Raw genomic sequence first — 24,560 nt, forward strand, 5'->3', positions numbered from 1 at the left:
TCTCTGGTCCTGCTTCTGCGTCTCAGAGCCAGCAATGGCTTGGCACATCCTCTTCACACTTGTTTGGGCTTTGCCTTCTGTCTGGTCTGTTGGATTCCAGTTCAAGTTCTTCCCTTTTTAGGGCTTGCATCCTTAGATTGGGTACACAAGGATAACCCAGGGCCATGCCCTATTTGAAGGTCCCTGCCCTACTTAACAAAGCCCCTTTGCTCTGTAAGGGAACACATTCATAGGGTGGAGGGACTATCAGATTGACCTCTTTCAATTTTTCAGGGACCATTATTCTACCTGTTAGAGGGGCATGGCCTTTCCTGGGTTTCTTCCTTCCTGGTGCTTGTAAGTTGGTGATACGGCTGCAGCGCCCTGTGGGATGAGAGGGGTGCACAGTGTAGTGCTGGCAGATGGTGGGGGGGGGATATCAATGGAGCCTGGGTTCCAGGGAGCCCAGGGGCACATTCCAGTCCCAGACAACCTGCCTCTGGCTCTCATGGAAAGGAGGAATCACCTTCACCCTTGGACCATGTGACTGAGGGGGAGAGTGGTTGACAGTCACAGCTGGGAAAGGAATGCAAAGGTTGTGAGAATCAAAATGGAGTCTCTTATGTCAACCTAAGAAGACCATAAATAAAACCGAGGGGTTATGAAGGAAGGGCTCCAGTGCCCGATTGATAGTAACGTTACTAGTTGAAGGACAGGGAGACAGCAGGAGACTAAAGGAAATTAAAATTAATTGGGAACGTAGAAATAACCTTCATTCACAAGGAGACATTTGGGGGATGGGTGGGACTCCTTCGTGAATGTAAGGCAATCAATTCCATCTCCATTCCCATTCCCCCGGGCCCAGCCCGATAAGGCTTCCAGTCCTGGAGGAACCCAATAAACCTTGCTTAATACCTTAGGGCTGCAAGTGAATTACAGTCCTGAATCCTGTTAAATACAGCAGGCAGGACCACCAACTCTCAGATGTTGTTATTGGATAGTATGGATTGGATTTACAAGGTGAGAATTTATTCGAGTAACTGTGTTAGAAGCACGTCGCGGGAGAAATGGCTTGTTGTTTTTCTTGAGCTGTTGTTGGCACGATGCGTCCTCAGTGCGGGCTGGGGACAGAAGGAACCTGGAGGAAATTTGGGGAATCCGTGGCTCAGGCCCTGGCCCTCAGATTTGGAGTGCTCTCGCCCTGGTTCTTGGTCCCCTTTCAGATTTTCAGTGGCTTCTGCCCGGGTCTGCGTGATGAGGGATCAGGGCCCCGGGTGTTCCAAGGCTGAGCTTTGACCGATCCAGCTGAGTGCTGGGTCTGATCTTGGTCTTGAATCAGATCCGGGAGACGGCGGCGGCGCGCAGAGCCGCGGCGCTCCGCCAACGAACCTCATCTCGGGGTGGAAGATTCTCAAGGGACTGGTGGGACTTGGGGCTCCAGAGGGGAGGCGCCCCAGGAAACTGAGTAGGGGCATGGAGTACAGGTGGGCGTGTTCCTGGGCCCAGCGGGCAGAGCCTGGCTGTCTCACGGGCCCGGAGCGCTCACGCCTAGCCGGCGCGCTCTGGCGCCGAGACCTGTGCGCAGCGCGTGCAGGAGCCCTGCTGGCTCGTCCTCCCGCCCCGAAGGCCACTTTCTCCTGAGACCTGTCGCAGGCCTACCTGTTCTTCATAGGAGAGACACAAAGCAAGTTCGAAGTGCAGGGGGAAGCCGACAGGCTCGCAGGGAGAGACTCGCACGGGTCACCGGCGGGGTTCTGAGGTCACCCTATTTGCTCGCAGAAGACTGTCCCAAGGCCCAGCCGCCTCCTTCTTTTGGCCTTCGGAGGAGATCTCCTCCTCCTTGCCTCCTCCCTACGAAGACCGAGGCCCCGAATGTGGGCTCGAGCTTGGAGCAGCGAGCGCCGCCTTCGCTCCATCAGAGTTTGTTGGCCCAGGGTGGCCGTTCAGAGTTCGACGCACGCACATCAAGCCCCCCACGCGGGTCGCCTCGTGGGGCCCCATCGGTGCCGCTGCGGCGGGATCTGAGTGGGTGGCACGGAGCCCTCGGGCCGGCTTCCACTGGCTGGGGTGGAGCGCAGGAGTGGGTTCACGGTCGAATTCGTTCTTCTTCCCTACTTTCTCTCCATTGCCTCCCCGGGCCTCCCTAGGAGGGCAACTTGGGCCCTTCACCCCTGCCACCCCACCACCCCCGCCACGCGCACTGGTCACTGCACGAGGTTCCCATCCTAAGCTCTCCAAAGATATTACTGATGTCGGCCACACTGTGAGCCCATTTTACGGAGGAGGAAACAGAGAGTTAAGCGACTTAATTAAGGCCACACGTAGGTTTGGAGAATGGGATTCAAGCCCAGGATGGCGGGACTCCAGAACCAGAGCTTTTAGCCTAGGAAAGCGAACGGCCCGGGGTAGGCGGCAGTTTCCGCTGTTCAAAGAGCAGCTGAATTGCGCTTTCAGCCAAAACTGGGTGATCTCTGAGCCGGCCCTGGGCGGGCTGAGGCTGCAAGACGAACCTGAGTCAACACCTGCGCCCTCCGCTGCCCAAAGATCAGACCCAGCAGAGCGCACCTCTTTTCCCAATGGCAAACCCTCGAACCCGCTCAGAGGGATCGCGGCCCTGCCGGCGCGCCGCGGAAGATCCGCACGCGAGCCTCTGGGAGGACAGCGGCTTCGTTCTGGGAACCGGAACGCCTCCTTGGCTCGGACGGGGCGCGTCCGCGGTGGGCGGATGAGGGACAAGTGCGAGCGCTTGCTGTGAATGCGCGGGTTCGCCAGCTAGGACGTGCTCAGCAAAGATCGGTGGCGATCGGTGCGAGCACGAATAGGATCCACAGCGACAGCCTGCGGCCCCACGAGAGGACACGGGCTGCTCCTGCCGGCGGACGGGGAGAAGCTCCGCAGCAGCGGCGGCTTGGATTGTTTCCAAAAACCAACAGCGGCTGTAGCCACTGTGTGGGAAAAGATGACGGCGTTCTAGAAACCCTGCGAGGTAGTCTTGCCCGGATCTTGCGGATGAAGCCCCTGTTTGAGGGACCTGGCGCTGAAACGCAAAGCCGAGGCGGCCAGCCTCGTGGAAGAGAGCAAGTCTTTTTCTGATGCCGGGTTTTTGCTTTTCTTTGGAATGGCGTTCTGATTTCTATAGCCCAGAAGGAAAACCACACAGGAGTGCCTGCTGTCTTTCAGTGTAGGAGCAAAATGAAAGTAGGGACTCTTGGAAAGGATCGGCCGGTGCGCTCCAGAGCGCCTGGTGGACGGCGACCCGCGGAGGGCTACGTGGAGAAGCGCGCGTCTCCAGGACCTGGAAGCCTACGGATTCTGGGAACATTTTTTGAAAGAGTCCACGAAACATGCTTTGCTGGGGCCCGCAGCTTTGCAGCGGGCGAGAGGCTGGGCCACCACCCTGGCCCGCGCTGCTGGCTGCAAGTCTGGGGCCACTCTTGGCTCAGGTCCCATTAGCCAAGGGTACGCCGACCTCCCACCCTAGGCCATATGGCCCGAGAAAGTCATCTGGAAAAGAGATCATTACCTTTGAAATAAAGCGAACTTGGAAACTCCGCCGCTCACACTTCTGTTCCAGCTCAAAACCCAAGTGTATTGTTGCTTAATTAATGCTTTCCCCGGGTAAGGAAAAAAAAAAAAAAGAATAAGCGATCGTTTAACTTTTACATTGGAATCATGGCACTGAAGGAAAGGCAAGGACCATCCCGTTCATCTTCTCCCCCTGTGAACTGTATTTATTAAGCAGCTCTTGAAAGGTGAACCTGATCCGGTATCTACCGATCAGAGTATTAAAAAAAAAAAAGCACAAAACCCAAAAACAGCAACAACAACAAAAACCAGTTAGGTAGCTTAACAAGTTTAAATAACACATTTTCAAAACCTTCTGATCGCATATATTTCATAGCTTTTATAGCGGTGGTCTGAGAATAGCTCTTTCAAGGCAGACCCGGCGGCCAGCCAGCTGCCTTTCAGCACAGTGGCCAATGGCCCTGGCCCAGGCACTCACCCCACATCCTAAATGGAAAGTTCCAGATACCTTTGGTTTAGTGATCCCTGGGGGGTCGGGTGCGGGTCCGTTCGAGGTTCCTCTTTCTCCCTCACACCCTTGTCCTACCCGATTGTCCTGGCCCCGCAGCAGGACCACCGGAGGCACGCAGCGACTCCTGCACCGCCTCTACCCTACAGTTTTGCTCAGCAAAGCCAACCTCGCCAGCTAATTTCTACTTCAGAGGAAGGGCATGCAGGAGGCTGGCGATGTCTGCGGCCAGAGGAGAAGGGGAGCAGGAGAACTGCCGGGTACGGGGATTTCACAGGACGCTTGAAATCGCCAAGGTTGCAAGTATTTCTAAACATAAAGTGGTCGCCCGAGTGAGAGTGGCTGTGTTCCGAGCAGATGAAGGCATTCGGTCCAGCTCTCCTGCTCCGTGTTGGCAGAGTCGCTTTAGCGCAGTTTGCATTGTCTTTCAAGGGCTGAGGCGGCTTCCTAAACACAGGTGCAGTGCGGAGTCCTGGGGGCGAGGAGGCAGGTGCATCACAATGGCAGACATCGGCAATCGAAAGGCAGAATCAGAAGAGGCCCCAGTGATTACAGAAACCAGTGTCTCCTCTGCTCCCAGAAGGTCCACCAGCATCTTCCTGCGGCTCCTCAGCTGGCAACATGCGCCTGGGGGAACCAGCGCCAAGTTCTTTCCCCTCCAGTCTCGGGTGGTCCCCAGAGCCCCACCCCGTCCAGTTTGCCAGAGCCAGTCGCCGCATTCTTGGTGAGCGGTCGAAGCCGCCTGGCAGGGAGCAGCCCCCGCCTCTCACCGGGGTTCCTGCGGCCGCCGGGGCGCGACGCTGGAGGGCTGCGGCGAGGTGCTAAGGCCCGGCGGCAGGCGGCCCTCTCGGGCGGCAGCGGGAGCGGCCGGCGGCACAGCACCTCCGGGGGGCGGCGGCGGCGGCAGCGCCAGTAGCTCCTCGCCAGAGGTCACGGCGCAGTCCTGCTCGGGCTCCGCGCCCCCGCCACCCCCGGCCGTGGTCCCACCGCCCCGCTTTTTGTCCTCCTCCTTTTTCCACTTCATGCGGCGGTTTTGGAACCAGATCTTGATGTGTCTCTCGGTCAAGTTCAGCATGACGGCCAGCTCCACCCGGCGCGGCCGAGAGATGTACTTGTTAAATAGAAACTCTTTCTCCAGCTCCAGCAGCTGCGCGCGGGTGTAGGCGGTGCGTGTGCGTTTGTTCTCCTCCGGCTCCGCCACATAGGGGCCGCCTGCGGGAGACACAGTGCGTGAGTGCGGCCACCCACCCGGCCCCCACCCACACAACCCAACCGTCGGGCCCCTGCCTGAGGGACCGCAGCCCTTCCAACTGCTCCTTTGATCTAGCCCCTACCCAGCGCCGCTTTGTGTGTGTGTGTGTGTGTGTGTGTGTGTGTGTGTGTGTGTCGGGGGAGGGGTATCTATGCAGACTTTCCTAGTGAAAACAACCTTTATTCTTAGAGGCTAGATGTACTTTCGCTGTCACCGTGAGCTGAGGCTTGGTTCTGCCCGTGATTGTTCATGTAACCCACCTTCGGGTTGATGCTGATTAAAATGCATGCAATAATTACTTAAAACGACTCGGTATCAGGAGGGCAACAAAATACCTTTAACAGAAGATTTGCTTAAAATTTTTTTGACGATGATCCGCAGTAAGAAATAGATTTAAGATCACTATGCAGTACACACAAGGAGAGATATGTATGTGTGTGTGCATATATATCTACACACATAAGCATATATGTGTACCTGTATCTGACAAACATTTCAGGATATACTACCAACATTAACCACGTATGATGTGACCTAATTTCCTCCCACTGTCCACGACTCCGTTAAAACAATGCTGATCGCAACCTAGTGAACTGATTTCACGACCCACTCACTGGTGCAATCAGCACTTGGCAAATCCCTGTGCCGGGGCCGGTGATGTGGCATAGCAGGTAAGGCCACTGCTTGCAGTGCCAGCATCCTGTGTGGGTGCTGGTTCAAGTCCCTGCTGCTCCACTCCTGATCCAGCTCTGCTATGGCCAGGGAAAACAGTAGAAAATGGCTCAAATTGTTGAGCCCCTGCACCCATGTGGGAGACCTGGAGGAGGCTCCTGGCTCTTGGCTTCAGATCAGCATGGCTCTGGCCATGGAGGCCACTTGGGGAGTGAACCAGTGGGTGGAAGACCACTCTCTCTCTCTGCCTCTCCTTCTCTCTGTGTATAACTCTTTCAAACAAATAAATAAATTTTAAAAAAAGAAAAGAAAAGAAAATACCTGTGCTATCTGTGTTTCGAAAACCCTGGTGCTAATGGGAATTCTGATAGGTTTTGTTATCCCCTGACCATTTAGGTCCTGTCTCTTCAGTTGTATTGTCATCAGCCCCAAATTATCCATAACTGTTTCAAACATAGCCAGGCGGCAGGACAAACAATTCTGTTCTGGGCACAGTCACGTTTGGCCCGTGCAGGATGCTGGCAGCCTGGAGCCCTGTGTCCTGTGCCCCAAATGCTGGCAGAGGCCAAGAGGGAATGCATGGGGCCCCGAACCTTGCTGGGAAGCTGAGAGGGCAGCGGAGGACCGGGTGGTGGGATAGAAACAAGCCTCCAAGAGCTCAGGGCTCCCAGCTCCAAGCCCGCGTCGCCAGAAAGCTAGCAAGTGCCACATACTCACTGTTTGCCTCTGTCTTCTTCTGGGTCTTGATCTGTTCCTTTCTGGGCAAATACCCAATCCACAGGCTAAACCTAGGACAGGGGCCATGAATATTTCCCTGAGGGTGTCCGGGAGGCTTTAAGGAGTTGAAAGGTGTGTGTATGAGCGCCCGGGCGCGCAGGTGTCTAGGAAGTGAGCTAATTTCCTTCCGAATCCTACCGCATTTCTACCCAGACACGAGGTCCAGACCCCAGTTAACAGGAGTCCTGCCTCCCTGCGGGCACCTTTAAGTCTTCCAAGCTGTCTTCCGCCAAGGAGAAAATCGAGGGCCCGTAAAAGAATAGTTAAAAAGGCAGTGGGAAATTCTGAACCACAATTCGCCACCTCTCTGGGGCTCTGCCTGGGTTGTGAGGCTGGCAGCGGTGCTGGGAGAGGCTGCGAGGAGTCCACTGCCGAGAGGGTGGAGTGGCGGGGGCGGGGGTGGGGTGGGGAAGGTGTGTGCGTGGGGGTGGACCTGTGCTGAGACCGGGCGAAGCTGAAGGGGGAAGCTGTTGATGGTGTGATTGGGAAGATGTCCTGGGCCCCTGGCTTCTGTTTGGGTGGCTTAGGTGAGTTTCCCAGAGCGGCTGATGCCCTTCGTTTAGGGCAAGGCTTTCAGAATGCGAATTCACGCTGGTACTGCGAAGGCGCACCCGTCGGTCGCCGTGCACTTCCGCGGGAAGGCGAGTTCCCTAACTCTGGAAGTTCGGCTCCTTCGAAAGTTTCCAGGAAGGGCCGGGGCCGGAGGCCCAGCAGTGGCCCGCAGCTGCTCACTTCCAGAAGTGAGCCAAGGTGGGTCCCTTCCCGGCGGTCAGAGGGCGCCCGCAAAGGCCTACCCCATATGCACTTTCCAGCGCCACAGTGTTCCCTTATAGAATGCGCCCCACGTCCTGGCAGGGACGCCCATCTGCCGCCTCCTCGCGTCTGTCTGAGCCCAGGCACCTCCAGAGCAGGGGCACATCCTTGGGTGGGTGGGTGGGGATCAGGAAGTTACCCCGCTTCAGAAGTACTCTAGGACTTCTCCCGCCCGGCTCCTAAGGAAGCGCCAGCCCGGGAGGCAGGGGCCTCGAGGGCTAGGATGCCAGCAAGTTGCGTCCCCGCCCCCGGGTGCTGTGAGAATAGGACCTCGGAGGCAACGCAGCTCTCGTGCCAACAACCAAGTGGGAGCCTCCAAACCCGGCCCTGGGGCCGTCTTCATGCCCACTAGGAGCCCGGGACTCCAAGGCCCGTGGCCCAGGGACTCAGGGGCTGGCGAGGTACAGAGCAGCGCCTCGGCTGCATCGGCCACCTCCTTGCCCGGGTTTCGCAGGCGGTAGGGACTGTCGAGGCTGAATTTGGGCCCTTTCCCTTAGCAAGAAAGTGACCTAGGAAGAGGCAAGCTCCGGAGGACCCTGGCGGATCCTGGATGGCCTTCTCCCAAGCCCGCGCTGGCTGCGCCCGGGTCAATATCAAGCAGGACTGTCCAGGTCTCACCAGACAGGGGCGCCGAGAAACCTGGGAGTGGATGAGGAGGGTGCGGTATGTGCCAGCTCGAACTTCTCTCCCCTATTCCCGACTGTCAGTTGAAAGCAAAAGGTAACTATTTGCAATGCAGGTGTGACCAGAAGTGGCTGTGGCACGGAAGCGATAACATTGTGTAGTGGCGGGGCACAGGCCGCGCCGGAACTCCCGGCAGCTCGGGGCGGGGGAAGGGAGCTGGGGGCTGCTCGGCGTCTTCCGCCTCCCGGCCGCGGAAAAGACCTTCGGGTGCGCGCTGGCGCCGAGGGCCGCGGGAACCTGGGCCTCTAGCTTCCCTGGGCGGGCTGTGCGTGGAGGGCGCATCGCCGTCTTCAAACTGGCTTCCTGAGAGACCCCTTCAAACGTTTCTGGTTGGCGCGGAAAGTATCAGCATCGCAGACGCCTCTGTCTGGCGCCAGGGATGCACGGTCGGCCCTCAGCCTTGCGGTGAGCTCCCCGGCTTTGCCCCAGCCCCTTCCCGACCCGGGCCGTCGCATACTGCAAGGCTGCGCGGATGCATTTTCCTTTTTACGCCTACTCAGTGCCCTGGAGATTGCCCGCGCCTGTGTCTTGAAGCTTCTGGGGTGGGCAGGGGGAGTGAGGAGATCAGAGGCTCCCAAGGCTCTCTCCTTTCTGGGTCAGAGACATCCTCGGGCCCTCGCTCCGCTTACTCCACGCCCACTATGCCGGCGTCCCGGGCTTCCGCTAGAGGAGAATCCCGAGCCTGGCTAGGCCTTTGCTCTCGGGGGCTCCCGGAGGCGAAGATGGGTGCAGCGGAGAGGGAAGGAGCTGGAGCTCCCGGGAGGAGAGCTGGGTTTGGGAAAGATGCTCCACGCTGCACCAGACAGGTGTTTCTGTGCGGGGTTGCACAGCAGGGCCCAGAGGCAAGAAGAGACAGGGGCGAAGCCAGGCTTACCTGCCCACTGGCCTTTCCACGCGTGAGCTTTGGTGGACTTCATCCACGGGAAAGGCAGCTGGACGCGGCCGGGCTCCTCCAGGGCACTGGGCTCTGCTCCATCCGGGAAGGGCCCGGCAGGCGGATGGGGGAGCGCGAGCGGAGCGGGGAGGTGGTGGTGATGGAGGTGCGCCACTGCGGGGTCGTCGGCCAGCGGGGGCACCTCGTACGGGGAGATGTCGGGTGGGCTGCCCTGCTCCAGCGCACCCAGGGCGCCGGGGAACGGGGGCGGCGGTGGCGGTGCGGGCTGACGGCTCATGTACAGGCACGCCGGGGGGCTGGCGCTGAACTCCGGCGCAGGGCCTCTCTGGAATGCGCATGGGTCCTTGTAGAGTTGTGTGGCCGCGTAGTACTGCTCCTCGCCGTTCATGACTGCAACCCGGGCTTGGGGACCGGGAGCCGAGGACTTGGCGCTGCGCAAGCGCTCCCACTCCCGGCACCACCCCTACTCGCTTTGACAGCTCCGCGCTCTTCTCCGGGGGAACTCAGCGGCCGGCGGGGACGGGTGGGCCGGCAGCCGTGCCATAGGCTCCGCCGCGCCCCACGTGGCTCAGCCTGGGGCCATTATTGGCCCGGCCGAGTACCTTAAGAAGCGAGGCCCAGGTACTCGCAGGCACCTGCATTTGTTTCAGTTTTCTCTCCCAGCTGAGTTCGCTGCATTTGCCTGTATACAGCTGGCAGTGTCTCTCAAAGCGGGAAGTGTTGGAGAAACATTCTCGTCGTGGTTTACACGTTTCTATTTTCCCTGCGTCTTGGATAACGTACACTGTATAATTGAAAAAGATTCACAAATACAGATTGAGTCACAAATACAGATTGCAAGCTTTCTTAACTTTTGGAGCATACAGTTCCAAAGCATGTGAACCCCAGTTCTATAGGTCAGGGGGCAGTTTATTTTATTTGCAAAATTTGTTCTCCATCACTACTAATGTCTGTGAACGGACGCATAAAATTTCGGTATTCGTTGTGTGCTTTATCTGTGGCTGCTCCAGGTACTTCTGCGGTGTGAGCTGTAATTGTAGAAGCATTCACAGTGGCTTTTTTTTTTTCCAAAATTGAAGGGCTTTACATTTTGATTTGGGGAAATTGGGGCCCATTTGGTCAGCTCTTAAGGCAGTTTAAATGTGGCGAGCAGGAAAGAGGCCGATAACGGCTCGCGCTGGGAGGCCCATCCGGTGTTGGCTCGGGTTTCTCAAGCTCTCGGCGGTTCTCCACGGATCTCGGGAGCGCGGCCGTAGTCCGCCAGCCGAGAGCTTCCACTTTGCGGTGTGTGATTTGAAATAAGGCAGGCTTAGGGAACTGGGGTGTTGAGGAAAGGAAATCAAGGCGCTGCATTTTCACAATGTCCGTGCTTGCCTTCGACCCATTCGGTAACCTCTGAGCACTCTTAGACGGAGCCACTTTTCCGCTCCTGCTCTCTCCCAGGAACTACCCCAGGCCTACGCAGTGACAGACGCCAATGACCTGCCAGGGCCCGGCGGCCGGACCAGCCAGTGATCCGGATCTCCCGAAACGACGACTTTCCTGAAACAGCCACCTAGGGCTTTAGGAAAACCCGGGCACCGTTTCAGAAAAGCTGCAAAATCTAGCGTGAGCCACAAGGAACCGAGCAGGAGAAATTACCGCAACCTGAGCAAGCCGCACGCTAGCGCACTCGCATACCTTTGCTGGATTTTAATGTTTTCTCCTACTGGAAATGTGTGTGTTCTGAATGCGCACGGATTGGGTGCGATAATCTCAACTATCTTCGTTTCATTAACGGACCAAGAGCCGGTTGGGAATTTGGACTTCTCCGCGGATTCTTTCTTCCGCGGGAGGTTGGCGCGGCCTCCGAGCGTTCCACGCCGACAGGCGCTGGCGCCCGCGGGGTCCGCGAGAATCCGGGGAGGCACGCAGCGCGGAGCCCCTCTGGCTCGCCGCAGCTGTCAGCCAAGGACAAGCCGAGGGAGACTGGCGGGCGGGGAGCCTTTCTACGGTCTCCTCCGGGAAAAGGGCCACCTGCCGCCCTGCGGCCGGGGGAGGTGTAGGCCGTGGGACCCGCGCACCGAATCTCGGCGCCGTGCGTCAATGAGTCCATTGTTCGCGGTGGCCGCGGAGGACCCGGCGCTATCGCCCCGGCCGCGAGTGGCTACATCGATCAGTAGGGCAGGGCCGGAGCGGGGTCCCGGCCGCGGCGTGTTGACCCTCGGAGATTATCTGCCAAGGCGCCGGGGGTTGACTTGGCGACGCGGTTATGAGCCGGACAAAGATCGTCCGCCTTCCCCGCCCCCTGCCGCCCCCTCCCTTCTCTCTTCCTCCGGGCACCGCCACCCCCACTGTGGACTCGGTGCGCGCCCCACCCCCGCCCCGAGCACCCCGCCGCGCCCGCCACCCCCGGAGTGTTTACTCTGCACTTCTCGTCTAATTGCACATTTCGGTAAATTGGGCTCCATTTCGATGCTTCATTTGCTTCCATTTAAGAGTTTTGCTCAGCCCTGCAGAAAGGAAAGAGGTTCTCAGCGGAAAGCAAATCGGCGCAGCGCGCTCCCGGGCTGGAAACCCGTTCCTCGGCCTAGTCAAAACCCGGGGGAGGGGGCGAGGAGGGGCTTTGGGCGGGCGTTTTCTGAGCTTCGAGGGTTGGCGTTTCCTGCCGCCTGCTGCCCAAAGGACGGACCGAGGAAACAAACGCTAAGTGGTTCCTTATTATTATGATTATTATGATTATTCCTATGAGGTGGGACAAGGCTATTAGGATATATATAGATATATATTACATATAGTGATATATCTATATATATTGATATATAGATATATCAATAGATAGATATATCTATCTCTCTCTATATATATTGGATTGGCTCATTGTCAAGTACATCCGTATGAAAGAGGCATCTCCGCAGAACCCTCAGCGGGGCAAGATTCGAGGAGGACGTAGGTGCAGGGATCATAAAACCACCGAGCGCATTACAGGTGGAACGCGTTTCCGCTCTGGATCCCGGCGGACGCCTGCGCCCTCCACGCAGCCTGGCCTCTGACAGCCCGGCGGTGATACCGAGCCATTAGGCAAGCGCCTTCCCAAGCCATTTAACAGCAGCTCTTATGGATAAATCAACAAAAAAGGCTGTAAACCAATTATAGTGTGGACAGTGAAAAAGTCGTTTATTAGGAGGACGTCTTGATAGCCTTCGCTGAGATGGGCGGTCCTCGCCTTGCCCTCTCCCCCGCTCGCCTACACACGCGTCTGGCCAACACGGCTTACCTTGCTCTCGGTAAAGTCATCGAAGACGCACCTGAAGAATATGTGCATCAAGAATTTAAGTGGAATGTATTACAGCCTATTTATTTTTGCAATTCGGTGTTCAAAATAAAAACTTACAGCGGAGTGGGCTAGCTCAGCGTTGTAATCCATGTATGGATTGAGTGTGCGCCTTCTGTTCTTGACCTCAAGTTCATGAGCACTGGCATTTCCTTCAGCGAGTAGAGTGCAGACGTGGCTTTCTCCCCGCCAGGGTCGATCAGCACTCTCCTGTTCCTTGGTGAATCCTGGGAGTCTGGAAGCCAAGTCTGACCGAGGGGCCCCTGGCCGGCAGCTGGGGAGGGAGTGTGTGTGTGTGTGTGGGGGGGGGCTCAGACTTGGAGTTTAAAAGTATTCCATTGAGTCCCTGGATAAAAAACGATCTAGTGATGATAGGGGAGAATCGGAATTGTTTTGCAGGTAATTCAACAACCCCTCTCCCCTGCCCATTATAGATAATAGGCTCAAAAATCAAGTTGGGCCAGCGCTTCTTCTGTACCTCACTGGCTGTGGTGAGTGTGACAGAAGAGAGGGAGCACTCAGGGAGGAGGTTCTGTGTGCTTCAGGACCCTGCACTTCACCTCCCAATGCTTCCTCCTTGCAGTGATCCCCCCCCCCCCAGTCCTTTCTTCCTTGGTCTCTGGATCACTTTGGGGTGCAAAGGAAAGCATGAAAAGAAGTTGGGTCTCCTAAGGATCTAAGGTCTCTGCTACTCCCTCCCCTTCCTCCTTCTCCCCCCCCCCCCCATTCCCTAGGCCTCCCCACTTCGCACTGGCCTGCTCCTACCCAGGCTCCTGGTTCCAGCTCTGTTCTACAGATGCGCAGTCTCCAGAAATCCTAGCCTTGCCCACTGCCTTCTCCTTCTAAGCCCCCATAACCAGCTCCTTTCTTTGCCTTCTTCCCTGCCCCCACCACTGGTTCCTGTGACTGAGTCTTTGTTTTCCTGGGACTAGTTCCTTACCTCTAGCTTTCTGCCAGAGCCCAGAGAAGGCTTAACCCACACTGTCCAGTTCCCGGGACTGGCTCAACCCTTTGTATTTCACGTGGCTTGTTGGTTTGAAGGAGCAAGTCTTTTCAACAATCCTGATCAAATGCCTATCACAGCCCTTACTTTGGCCCTGCCTAAATCTCTTTGTCTCACAGAAATTAGGAAGTGGACATACACCCTGGTTTTAGTGGGTGATTGTGAGTTCTTGGGAGCTGAATAAACTTTTTTTTTTTTAACGAGTAATTTATTTGAAAGGCCCAGTGACAGAGGGAGAGGGACAGACAGAGAAAGAGACTTTCCACCTGCTGCTTTCTTCCTCAGATGGCCACAGTGCCCCTGGGCTGGACCAGGCTGAAACCAGGAGCCTGGAATTCCATCTGATGTTGGGCATCCCAGACAGTGGCTTAACCGCTTAACCCACTGCACCACAATGCTGGTCCCTATGCTCATCTTTCAAATGTGGCTCTGCCTTGTGTCTCTTAGAAGTTACACAACTTTGCTAAACCTCCCTGTAAAATGGAAACCATAGCAAGATCTCATGAAGTATAGTAATAATAATGGCAATATTAGCAAAACACACGGAGCAAGGCACTGTTTCAAACATTTTGCGTACGTTAATCCTCATAAAAAAAATCCCATGAGCTAGGCACTGAGATCCTCACTGTGCAGTGGAAGATGAGGTACAGTAGTATTAAGTTACTTGCCCAGAGTCATAGAGAGTAAGTGGCAGAGCCTAGACTCACGCTAAGGTGACCTGACTTCAGAATCCATTCTGTTGGTTATGTCAATGTACTACCTTGCTGTACTAGGCGCTCAAGAAATGTTTTTCCTTTTGGTGCAAATTCAATGTCAAATGCTCTTGGTACTTGGTAGGTGCTCCGTTAATGTTCATGTCTTCCTTTCTCTCCTGGCATTGCTTCAAATGCACCCACAAGCATTTAACTGTGGGTAAGTACTGCATCCAAAGGACTGCAGAGATACTGCACACAAGCCCTAGTCCAAAGACAGGTAGTCCTGGCCAGGTATATTCAGGAACCTTGAGAGGAAGCACTGGATAGGTGGGACCCTGCTTAAGCGGGCAGAGGAGTAGGACCTGGAGGAAACAGGCCCCACCAAAGAGATGAAAGAGACAGGTATGGAAGAGGGGCAGGGCCTTCTCCTTTGCCACAGCCAGGGTGGCTGGGAGAAAGACCTGAAACTCTGAAAGGTGAGTAAGTCACAGCCAACAATGCTTTGTTAGCCCAGGCCAGGAGATGTGAAGCCAGTGTTCCAATGACATCATCTAGCCAGAGCCCACCCTCATCCCATTGTCTGTCTTTCTATCATTTCTGGGTTAGAGATAAAGCTACCAGCATAGACTCAGAGGAAACCCCAAAACAGCTCAGGACAAACAATAGTCCAGTTCCTTGGTCAGAGCAGGGCTGGAATCCTGTCCCATTCCTGTTTTTTTCCAAATCGGGAAGGAAGTCATGGGCAACCTGGTCACCTTTGTGGGAGTACAGGACTCCCCCATCAGGGTGACTCTGTGTGTGTCCCCCAAATCCAAGACCCATATGAAAAGGTCAAAACTAGACATCTATAGGATTAAAATGGGAGGGTCAGTGCCAGACCCAGAGCTGCACAAAGGAAGGCCCTCACTGTGGCTGCTGAGGCTCCATCCACACACCCTGTAAAGGGCTCACTGTTGTCACAAGATCATTGGATTTTCCTGTTAGTAATTCTCCCTATGGTAGACGTGGCCTCGTAGCACGTTGTGAGGGAAAATGGTAAGGGAATACACCATGCATGTATTTCCTGTTTTCTCCAGTTCCATATATTCTTTTAAGATTTATTTATTTATTTATTTGAAAGAGTTACACACAGAGAGAAGGAGAGGCAGGAAGAGAGAGAGATAGAGAGAGTCTTCCATCCGATGGTTCACTCCCCAGTTGGCTACAACGGCTGGAGCTGTGCCAATCCAAAGCCAGGAGCCTGGACCTTCTTCTGGGTCTCCCACGTGGGTGCAGGGCCCAAGGACTTGGGCCATCTTGTACTGCTTTCACAGGCCACAGCAGAGAGCTGGATCAGAAGTGGAGCATCCGGGACTCGAACTGGAGGCTTTACCTGCTACACCACAGTACCGGCCCCCCATATTGTTTTAGATTTATTTTTTATTTTATTTGAAAGGCAGAGCTACAGAGAAGCAGAGGCAGAGAGAGAGAGAGAGAGAGAGAGAGAGAGAGAGAGAGAGGTCTTCCATCCCATGGTTTACTCCCCAGATGGCTGCAAGAGCTGGAGCTGGGCCGATCCGAAGCCAGGAGCCAGGAGCTTCTTCTGGGTCTCCCACGCAGGTGCAGGGGCCCAAGGACTTGGGCCATCTTGTATTGCTTTCCCAGACCATAGCAGAGAGCTGGATCAGGAGAGGGGCAACTGGGACTTGAACTGGCGCCCACATGGGATGCCAGCGCTGCAGGTGGTGGCTTTACCCACTAAGCCACAGTGCCATCCCCCTTCAGTTCCATATTGCAACACATTTATCTTGATGAAATCCTACAGTGATGGGGACTTCTGCTGGTGAATGCAGTAATGTGGATCATAGGGCTGTGTTTCTGGAGAGATGATTCACGGACCGTGTGTATCAAAATCACTGGAATGCTTATAACATGCAATGTCTGAACCCGACCCCAGACCTACTGAATGACAATATGGAGGGAGTGTTTGGGAACCTGCATTTTAAACACATTCATGGTAATTCTTATGCACACTACAAATCGAGAATAATAATAACATCCATAACATTTTAGCTATAATTTATTTGATGTATATGGAGACTCTTATATACTCTTAGTAGATGGACATACAAGTAAACATATGTATCTATGTCATTGGTTGTTGTGAAGTTCAACTAAACGTTGGGAAAATATGTAAGACAGGGCAGAAAGCAGCGGCTCAGGAGATGTCTTTGACTCTATATGGACAAAACACACGTGCGCCCTGGCCATTTTCATAGATTTCCCTTTCTCTCTTGCACATCCATTCTTCCTTTATGTGACTAAGGCTTTAGAAGGGATTAGCGTGATCTTATTATTGTGCTTACCTGGCTGGAGCCCTTTAGAAACAGCGAGGCTATCCTTGGGCTGTTAGTGTGGCTCCAATGTGGGCTCTGTGGGGCTGAGTGGAGCATTTCCAGCCCCAGTAGCTAACACTTAAGGGCAAATAAAGGGAGGCAATAAAACCAAAGCAAATTGATCCATCTCCAGGCAGAACCATTAGCTTGTGTCTTAATGCAATACTCTCCCTACTTTGAACATGACCAAATAGCTTCCTTTAAAGGTAAATGAATTTTATATAATTTGAAGCTAATTCCATTTAATTCTGCCCACATGAGCATGTGATAAGGGAATGTTAAACTGGTTAACAACAACAGGCTAAAAGGGGTGTGCAGGAGGAGCCAATATTTGATTTCCAAGCCCTCTGGCTCAACGCTGAGAAATCCAGATTACTAGGACTGTGTTGGTTTCTTGGTTATTTGCTTTCTGTTCCTGGGTAAAGGGCAGTGGGAAAACACTGGGATCCCATCTGTCACAAGGAGGCCAGTACAACAATAACAGCTACTTTTTTTTTTTTTTTTTGTAAAAATCATTCTTGGTCTGACAAACTCCTTGTGGAGTGTAGGGAATCAGAGAGAGTAAAAATAATAGAATCAATACCAACTTTGTTATCTAGTAACTTAAACAACCCTTGCCTGCTGGGATGGCAGAACAGGCTTTCTTATCTTGGAAACAGGGAAACTTTCTGGATAGTAAATTATTTTTCACAAAATGTTTCCCGCCAGGTTAGGTTCCTAGAGAAAGTGCCCTGCGGTAGGAAGCGTGCCAAGTTCTAATCACGTACAGACATTATTTTAAAATATGGGAAACAATTTGGGTGCTTACATCTAATACATATTATTTCTTCATTTTATTTAGTAGGATTTAACTGCTGTATGATTATTTGAATGTTGAAAGCTTTACATCGGAAGTTCACATTAAACGTCTGGTCCACCTGGTAGACTTGGCCTTCTTACCTATACCCATATGTCAACACTTAGCCCACACTGTGCTCTCCTGAGAGCTTTTGTAATTCCCACTGGAATCAGGGAATGCTTTCTCTACTGAACAGTCTATCTGAAAAAGCAGTCAGGAGTGGGACTGGCTTGACTTGGTTTGGCTGCATTTATTTCTTTGCTGGTATATGTTGATGATATATGTCTTGGTTGGATGAGAGCTGTCTCTTCCATAGGGCAGGTGTGTACAGGTGTATAGAACAGCAGTTAACTAGTACACACACCAACACACACCCACCCCAGAGAGACAGCTGCGTCCAGATTCATTCAGACAATTAAAGGTGAAGTAGAAGCCAAGGACTTCAATGACCAAGTTTGCTTTTGCTGCTCCAATTCACAGCCAAGGTCAGCATTTGTGTGGTGAGCTTTCAGTTCAGAACCAGTTGTTTCATGTTCCAGTGTCCCTGTAACAGGGCCTTTAGAGAGTCCTTAAGGTCACCAACAGTCCAGCCCAGGTATACAAAACAAAACAACCTATGTTTCCCAGGCTTCATCCATGATTGGCTGGTATATAAACTGACTTAATTCCCATTGGTTTCTTGGGGAAGAGGCTCACAAGGATGTGAAATTCAATGTAGAGGGAGAAAATCTTTTTTTCTTTTTACTAATGCCATCCTGTGGAACATAATCAATCAGTATTGTCCACTTCATTTACAAAGCAATTTATTAGACCCTGCCAGCGTGGTCACAGTCAGACTGCGGGTTTCTGCAAGTTAGAGTTAGAGATTGCCATGAATGCAGACAAACAGCCGTGTTTTCTTACCTTCCAGCAAATTGTGACAGGTGATAAGACAGAAGCAAACAAACGCCTCCCACCTGCGCCTGGCCTAATCTGTCTCCTGGCCTGTCATGACACTGAATTTGGATTTTTCTCAAGCAAGTGGAGTGACATTATTTGCCTTTTAGTATTTATATAACCAGTAGCCAAATTTAAGTATACTAACTAGAGAAATTCGCAAGGAAAAAATACTGGAAGACCTTCTTCTTTTTCTCCTTTCTCCAGCCATGTTTCCTTATGAACATCCTTCCTTCAAGTCTCTGCACAATTTTTCTTTTAAGAGTTTCATTTTGGGGGCTGGAGCTATGGCACAGTAAGTTAGTTCTCTGCCTGAGGCGCTGGCATCCCATATGGGTGCCGGTTCGAGTCCTGGCTGCTCCACTTCTGATCCAGCTCTCTGTTATGGCCTGGGAAAGCAGTAGAAGATGGCCCAAGTCCTTGGCCCCTGCACCCATGGGGAGACCTAAAAGAAGCTCCTGGTTTCGGATTGGCTAACCCCTGCCATTGCAGCCATTTGAGAAGTGAACCAGTGGATGGAAAATCTTTCTTTCTGTTTCTCCCTCTCACTGTCTGTAACTCTACTTCTCAAATAAAAAACTAGAATCGAAAGAAAGAAAGAAAGAAAGAAAGAAAGAAAGAAAGAAAGAAAGAAAGAAAAGAAAAGAAAAGAAAAGAAAAAAAGAAAGAAAGAAAGAAAGAAAGAAAGAAAGAAAGAAAGAAAGAAAGAAAGAAAGAAAGAAAGAAAGAAAGAAAGTTTCATTTTGGGGTGAGCAGTGTGGTCAAGAAGGTTAAGTCCCAACCTGCAGCACCAGTATCCCTTATGGGCGCTGGATCAAGTCCTGGCTGCTCCACTTCTGATCCAGCTCTCTACTGTGGCCTGGAAAAGCAGTGGAAGATGGCCCGAGTCCTTGGGACCCTGCATTCCAGGTCCTTGGGAGACCTGGAAGAAGCACCTGGCTCCTGGCTTCGAACTGGCTCAGCTCTGGCCATTGCAGCCATTTGGGGGAGTGAACCAGAGGGTGGAAGACCTTTCTCTCTGTCTCTCCCTCTCACTGTCTGTAACTCTACCTCTCAAATAAATAAACAAAAATCGAAGGAAGGAAGGAAGGAAGGAAGGGAGGGAGGGAGGGAGGGAGGGAGAATTTCATTCTGGGGCCGGCGCTGTGGTCTAGAAGGTTAAGTCCCCAACTGAAGCACCAGTATCCCATATGGATGTGGGTTTGAGTCCTGATTGCTCCACTTCTGATCCAGCTCTCTGCTAATGCACCTGGGAAAGCAGTGGAAGGCAGCTCAAGTGCTTGGGTCCCTGCAACCATGTGGGAGACCTGGATGAATCTCCTGGCTTCAGAGCTCTCTTTCTCCTCTCTCTGTAACTCCGCCTTTCAAATAAATAAATAAATCTTTTAAAAAATAGTTCAATTTTACTTGAAACATAGAAAGAGAGAGAAAGAGACAAACATTCTCCATCTGCTGGTTTACTCCCCAAGTGCCTGCAATAGCCAGGGCTGAATAAGGCCAAAGCCAGGAGCTCAGAACTCAATCTAGGGCTCCTATGTGGGTGGCAGGGAGCCAAGTACTTAACCCATCACCTGCTACCTCTCAGGATGCTGGACAGAAAGTGGAGGCACCAGGACTCAAACCAGACACCCCCATATGGGATGTGGCGTCATAAAGAGCAACTTGGCTGGCGCCATGACTCAATAGGCTAATCCTCCACCTGAGGTGCTGGCACACCAGGTTCTAGTCCCAGTCGGTGCGCCAGATTCTGTCCCAGTTGTCCCTCTTCCAGGCCAGCTCTCTGCTGTGACTGGGGAGTGCAGTGGAGGATGGCCCAAGTGCTTGGGCCCTGCACCCCACCTGGCTCCTGCCTTTGAATTGGCGCAGTGCGCTGGCCGCGGCGGCCATTGACCAATGGCAAAGGAAGACCTCTCTGACTGTCCACTCTGCCTGGCAAAAAAAAAAAAAAAAGCAACTTAACCACCAGGGCAAATGTACACTCCAGTCCTAGAATCTGATAGTAGCTGGTGGTACAGCATTTTTCTCTTTAAAAAAAAAAATGACCCTGGGAGGGTTAGTGTTATGGCATAGTGGATAAAGCCACTGCCTGCAGTGCCAGAATCACATAAGGGCACTGGTTCAAGTCCCAGCTGCTCTACTTCTGATCCAGCTCCTGCTAATGGTCTGGTCAAAGCAACAGAAAATGGCCAAGTGCTTGGGCACCTGTCACCTAGGTGGGAGACCTGAAAGAAGTTTGTGTTTGGCTTTGGCCCAGTCCAGCCATTTGGGGAGTGAGTCAGTGGATGGAAGATCTCTCTCCCTCTCTCCCTCCCTCCCTCTCTCTCTGTCTCTGTCTCTCTGTCTCTCTCTAACTCTGCCTTTCAAATTAAAATAATGACCCTGGAAGGGGTGGACATTTGTTGCAGCAGTTAAGATGTCTCTTGGGATGCCTGCATCCAACATCAAAGTGCCTGGGTTTGAGTCCCTGCTCTCTTCTCCATATTCTCCATTCTAGTTTCCTGATGGAGAGATAGAAGATATTCTCTCACTTGCTCTCTCTCCCCCTCTCTCTCACTCGCTCTCCCCCTCTCTCTCTCCTCCTTTCAAATAAAGGGAGAATAAAGAAGTAAAGGATTTTAGAACTCCTAAATCAGATTCTATGACTATGGTTCTGATTATTGCCTGATATGTGGTGAGAAAAGACCTGAGCTGCTTTATGTATGTTTCTGATGAAAAAATAATTAACCAGATTGATGGCGTTTCAACAGAGAGACTTTTCTCCCTCTGTGTGTTGGGTAAAAGGACAGTTGGAACGGTTTTGTGAAGAGGTAGATAGGCACATAGCCCAACCTATCCCTCATTCCTTGTCTAATTCATGCTCCAATTTTCTACAAAAACACACCCCCAAAAAATCAATTTTACTGTGCCTCCAAGACAGTCACTAATTAGGGCAATAGAAACAACTAGCACTTTTGCACCAAATTTTGTCTAAAAGTCTCAAATCTATCGGCTTACTAGGTGTTTCACAAATCTCCCTCCCTCCCCCCTTTAAGGAAACTTGAAGCACAACTTCAGTTATACCAAGGAGTTGTGTGGGTTCTCTCTCTCTCTCTGATGTCTGGCAGGAAATCCATGTTCTCCAATAGGTAAGCAAAGTTACTGAAGCCACAGTTCTGACACTGCTCTTTCAGTCAAGTTGCTCTGTAAGATTGTAATGGTGAGTGTACATTGAACCCAGCAGGACATCTGCATATCAGAGTGCCTGGGTTTGATTTCCAGCTTTGGCTCCTGGCTCCAGCTCCCTGCCAATGTGCACCCTGGGAAGCAGTGGTGATGGCTCAAATAACTGAGTCCCTGCCATGCATGGGAGAGACTTGAGTTGAATTCTAGCTCCCTGTTCTAGGCTCTAGCCTGGCCCCGCCCTGGCCATTGCAGGTGTTTGGGGATTAAACCCACAGATGGGAACATGTGATTTCTCTCTCTCCATCTTTTCGCAGATTTCCACCCAAATAAATACAAATTTATTTTTTAAAATTGTAAGAAGAGTGTAATGAATGCTATGATTTTTTTTCCCTAGAAAAGCACACACTTGTGCATAAACACATAGCATGCTGCGTGAGATTTGAGCCATCTAGAGCTCCTCACCTCCCAGCCCACGGTCACCATCCCTGGTGAGGCAAGGTTTGCCTGGCCCTGGTCCGTGCCCGAGCCATCCATGTTCTCTCTGCTTCTGAAGATTTGATTGATGGCATCTTGGACTTTCGTTGCTTCCTTGTAAATATTCACACTGATCCTTGCGTGTTTATCTGGTTGGGTGTTCAGGCTACGACAGAGGATTATTTATATATATATATATATACACACATATATATATATACTAGATAATTTTTTTTGAGAGACAGAGAGAAAGGTCTTCCTTCCATTGGTTCATTCCCCAAATGGCTGCTACGGCTGGTGCTGTGCCGATCTGAAGGCGGGAGCCAGGTGCCTCCTCTGGGTCTCCCATGCGGGTGCAGGGGCCCAAGCACTTGGGCCATCCTCCACTGCCTCCCTGGCCACAGCAGAGAGCTGGACTGGAAGAGGAGCAACTGGGACAGAATCCAGCGTCCCGACCGGGGCTAGAACCCAGGGTGCCGGCGCTGCAGGAGGAGGATTAGCCTAGTGAGCCATGGCGCTGGCCCCTATACTGGATAATTTAGTGCTCAGTTTTGTTTCTGTAGTCCCCTGGTCCATGAGTTTCAGGAACATACTGAAGGTCAAATGGTGGCTTTGGAGGATGTGGTGGTGTAATTCTGAGAGTGATTAGAACTTCACAGACCTACAGATGCACTGAACTGTGACATCGATCTGTTGCCATCAAAGGTAGTTTCACTTAAGATTCTTCTTTCCTTCCTTCTCTTGTCTAAACATCTACTCTGTGCCAGGCAGAGGGCCAGGCTTCGAGGATATCAAGGAATCGGACGCGATCCCTAGCCTGGGGTCTCAGATTCTAGTTGTGTGAAGGAAGCAAGTGTGTGCATGCACACACAGACACACATAGATATACACCCAAGTAGACACACGCACAGATACACACACAAATACAGGGATACACACAGGGATACACACAGACATACACACACATAGACACAGGCGCACACACAAATAGACACGGACACAAACACACACACACAGACACAAACACAAACACACAGAGACACACAAATAGACACACACAGATGCACACACATAGACACACACAGACTTGCATGCACACACACAGATACATAGAGACACACACAAATAGACACACACATACACACATACAGACACACACAGACATTCACACAAATAGATGCACACGGACACACATGCACACACACGTAGACACATACACAGACACACATATAAATAGACACAGGTCTCTATACATACACACAAATAGATGCACACAGACACACACATAGACATATACAGATATACACAGAAATAGATGCACATAGACACACACGGACACATACTGACACACATGCACATACACACATGTAGACACAGACATACACACACAGACCCACACACAAGTTGACACATACACAAGTAGACACACACAGACACACGAACATATAGACACAGACACACACAGTAAAGAACACCAGATGCCCCTGACGCATGGCTCTTCCACCTCTGATTGGAAGCTGGTGAGCTTATCGCTCTCACACAGGCTCCCTGAGGTTCCCTGGTGGCCCAGTTCTGGGTTATTTCTTGAAAGCACAGAGGGTGTGGCTGTGACGCGTCACTGACTAGCAGTTTGCCTTTGGACTTTCAGCTGACCCTGGTTCTAATTGATCACCCGCCAAAATGGCAGCTCGACAAGGGGCTGAAAGTGCAAAGACTGGAGCTGGACTGTCCTGATTTGAGTCCCAGCAGGAGCACTTACTTGCTGTGTGGCCTTGGGCAAATTCCTTAACCTTTCTGTGTTTCGTTTTCTTCCTCTGTAAAATGGAGATAGAGATAATGAACTTGAAAAAAAGTGCCTTGAAAAGACCATGGCCGGTTCTTCATTCATTTAGTCAGAGTGCACACATATTTACTGAGCACCCACCCTGTCCCTGACTGCTAGGGACAGAGGAAGCAGTAGGAAAGATGCTGTCCCCGCTTTATTTATTTTTTACAGACTTATTTACCTATTGGAGAGGCAGATTTGCAGAACGAGGGAGAGACCCACAGAGAGATCTTCCTACCATTGGTTCACTCCCCAAATGCACAAAATGACTGGAGCTGGGCCTATCTGAAGCCAGGAGCCAGGAGCTTCTTCCAGGTCTCCCAGATGGGTGCACTTGGGCCATCTTTTACTGCTTTCCCAAGTGCATTAGCAGTGAGCTGGACTGGAAGTGGAGCAGCCAGGAAATTAACCTGTGCCCAAATGGGATGCTGGAGCTGCAGATGACTGTGCTACAGTGCTGGCCCCTCCCATAAACTTTTCTTTGCTAATTCTATTGACTCCTATTTCTCTTTTCCCATTCAGCCTTTCGATAAGCTCACCAATCCGTAGCTCGCTAGCTGTCCACATGCCCAGCCCTGTTCTCTCATCTTCAAACATGGGTGGGCCTCTTGAATTTACACTGCCCACTGGCAAGGTTTGGATGTGGGTTGTCCACCAAGGGTCTGTGTTCTGGAAACTTGGTCCCCAGTGTGGCAGTGCTGGAAGGCAGTGAGACCTTTAAGAGGTGGGGTGTGGGGACAGCATTTGGCACAGCAGTGAAGACATAGCTCAGGGTGCCTGAATCCTGTATTGGAGTGCGTGGTTTGCAGCCCACAGCTTGCAATCCAGATTCCT

At 52.3% G+C, this 24,560-nt stretch overlaps 1 protein-coding gene and 1 long non-coding RNA gene across 2 annotated transcripts in view; one reads left to right on the forward strand and one right to left on the reverse strand.

The window, feature by feature from the left end:
• Positions 1 to 3,816: 3,816 nt before the first annotated feature.
• PDX1 (pancreatic and duodenal homeobox 1) lies at positions 3,817 to 9,766 on the reverse strand. Its single transcript, XM_008275214.5, has 2 exons — positions 9,085 to 9,766; positions 3,817 to 5,224 (listed from the first exon to the last, which is right to left on the reverse strand). The coding sequence occupies exons 1-2, from the start codon at positions 9,491 to 9,493 to the stop codon at positions 4,779 to 4,781; spliced, it is 855 nt and encodes a 284-aa protein (XP_008273436.2). The 5' UTR covers positions 9,494 to 9,766; the 3' UTR covers positions 3,817 to 4,778.
• LOC149124653 (uncharacterized) overlaps positions 6,715 to 24,560 on the forward strand; it is a 65,793-nt gene continuing 47,947 nt past the window's right edge. Inside the window, exon 1 of the long non-coding RNA XR_016212947.1 lies at positions 6,715 to 8,615. This is a non-coding gene — a long non-coding RNA (uncharacterized LOC149124653). The remainder of the gene's footprint in view (positions 8,616 to 24,560) is intronic.

The sequence above is a fragment of the Oryctolagus cuniculus genome, chromosome 9, assembly GCF_051225735.1.
Source record: "Oryctolagus cuniculus isolate XC-2025 breed Fujian yellow rabbit chromosome 9, ASM5122573v1, whole genome shotgun sequence".
NCBI lineage: Eukaryota > Metazoa > Chordata > Mammalia > Lagomorpha > Leporidae > Oryctolagus > Oryctolagus cuniculus.

Coding starts and splice junctions, on each gene's coding strand:
- PDX1 (XM_008275214.5), bottom strand. CDS start 9,493: ATGAACGGCGAGGAGCAGTACTACGCGGCCACACAACTCTACAAGGAC. Junction 5,225..9,084: donor GTGGAAAGGCCAGTGGGCAG/GTAAGCCTGGCT, acceptor TGTCTCCCGCAG/GCGGCCCCTATGTGGCGGAG.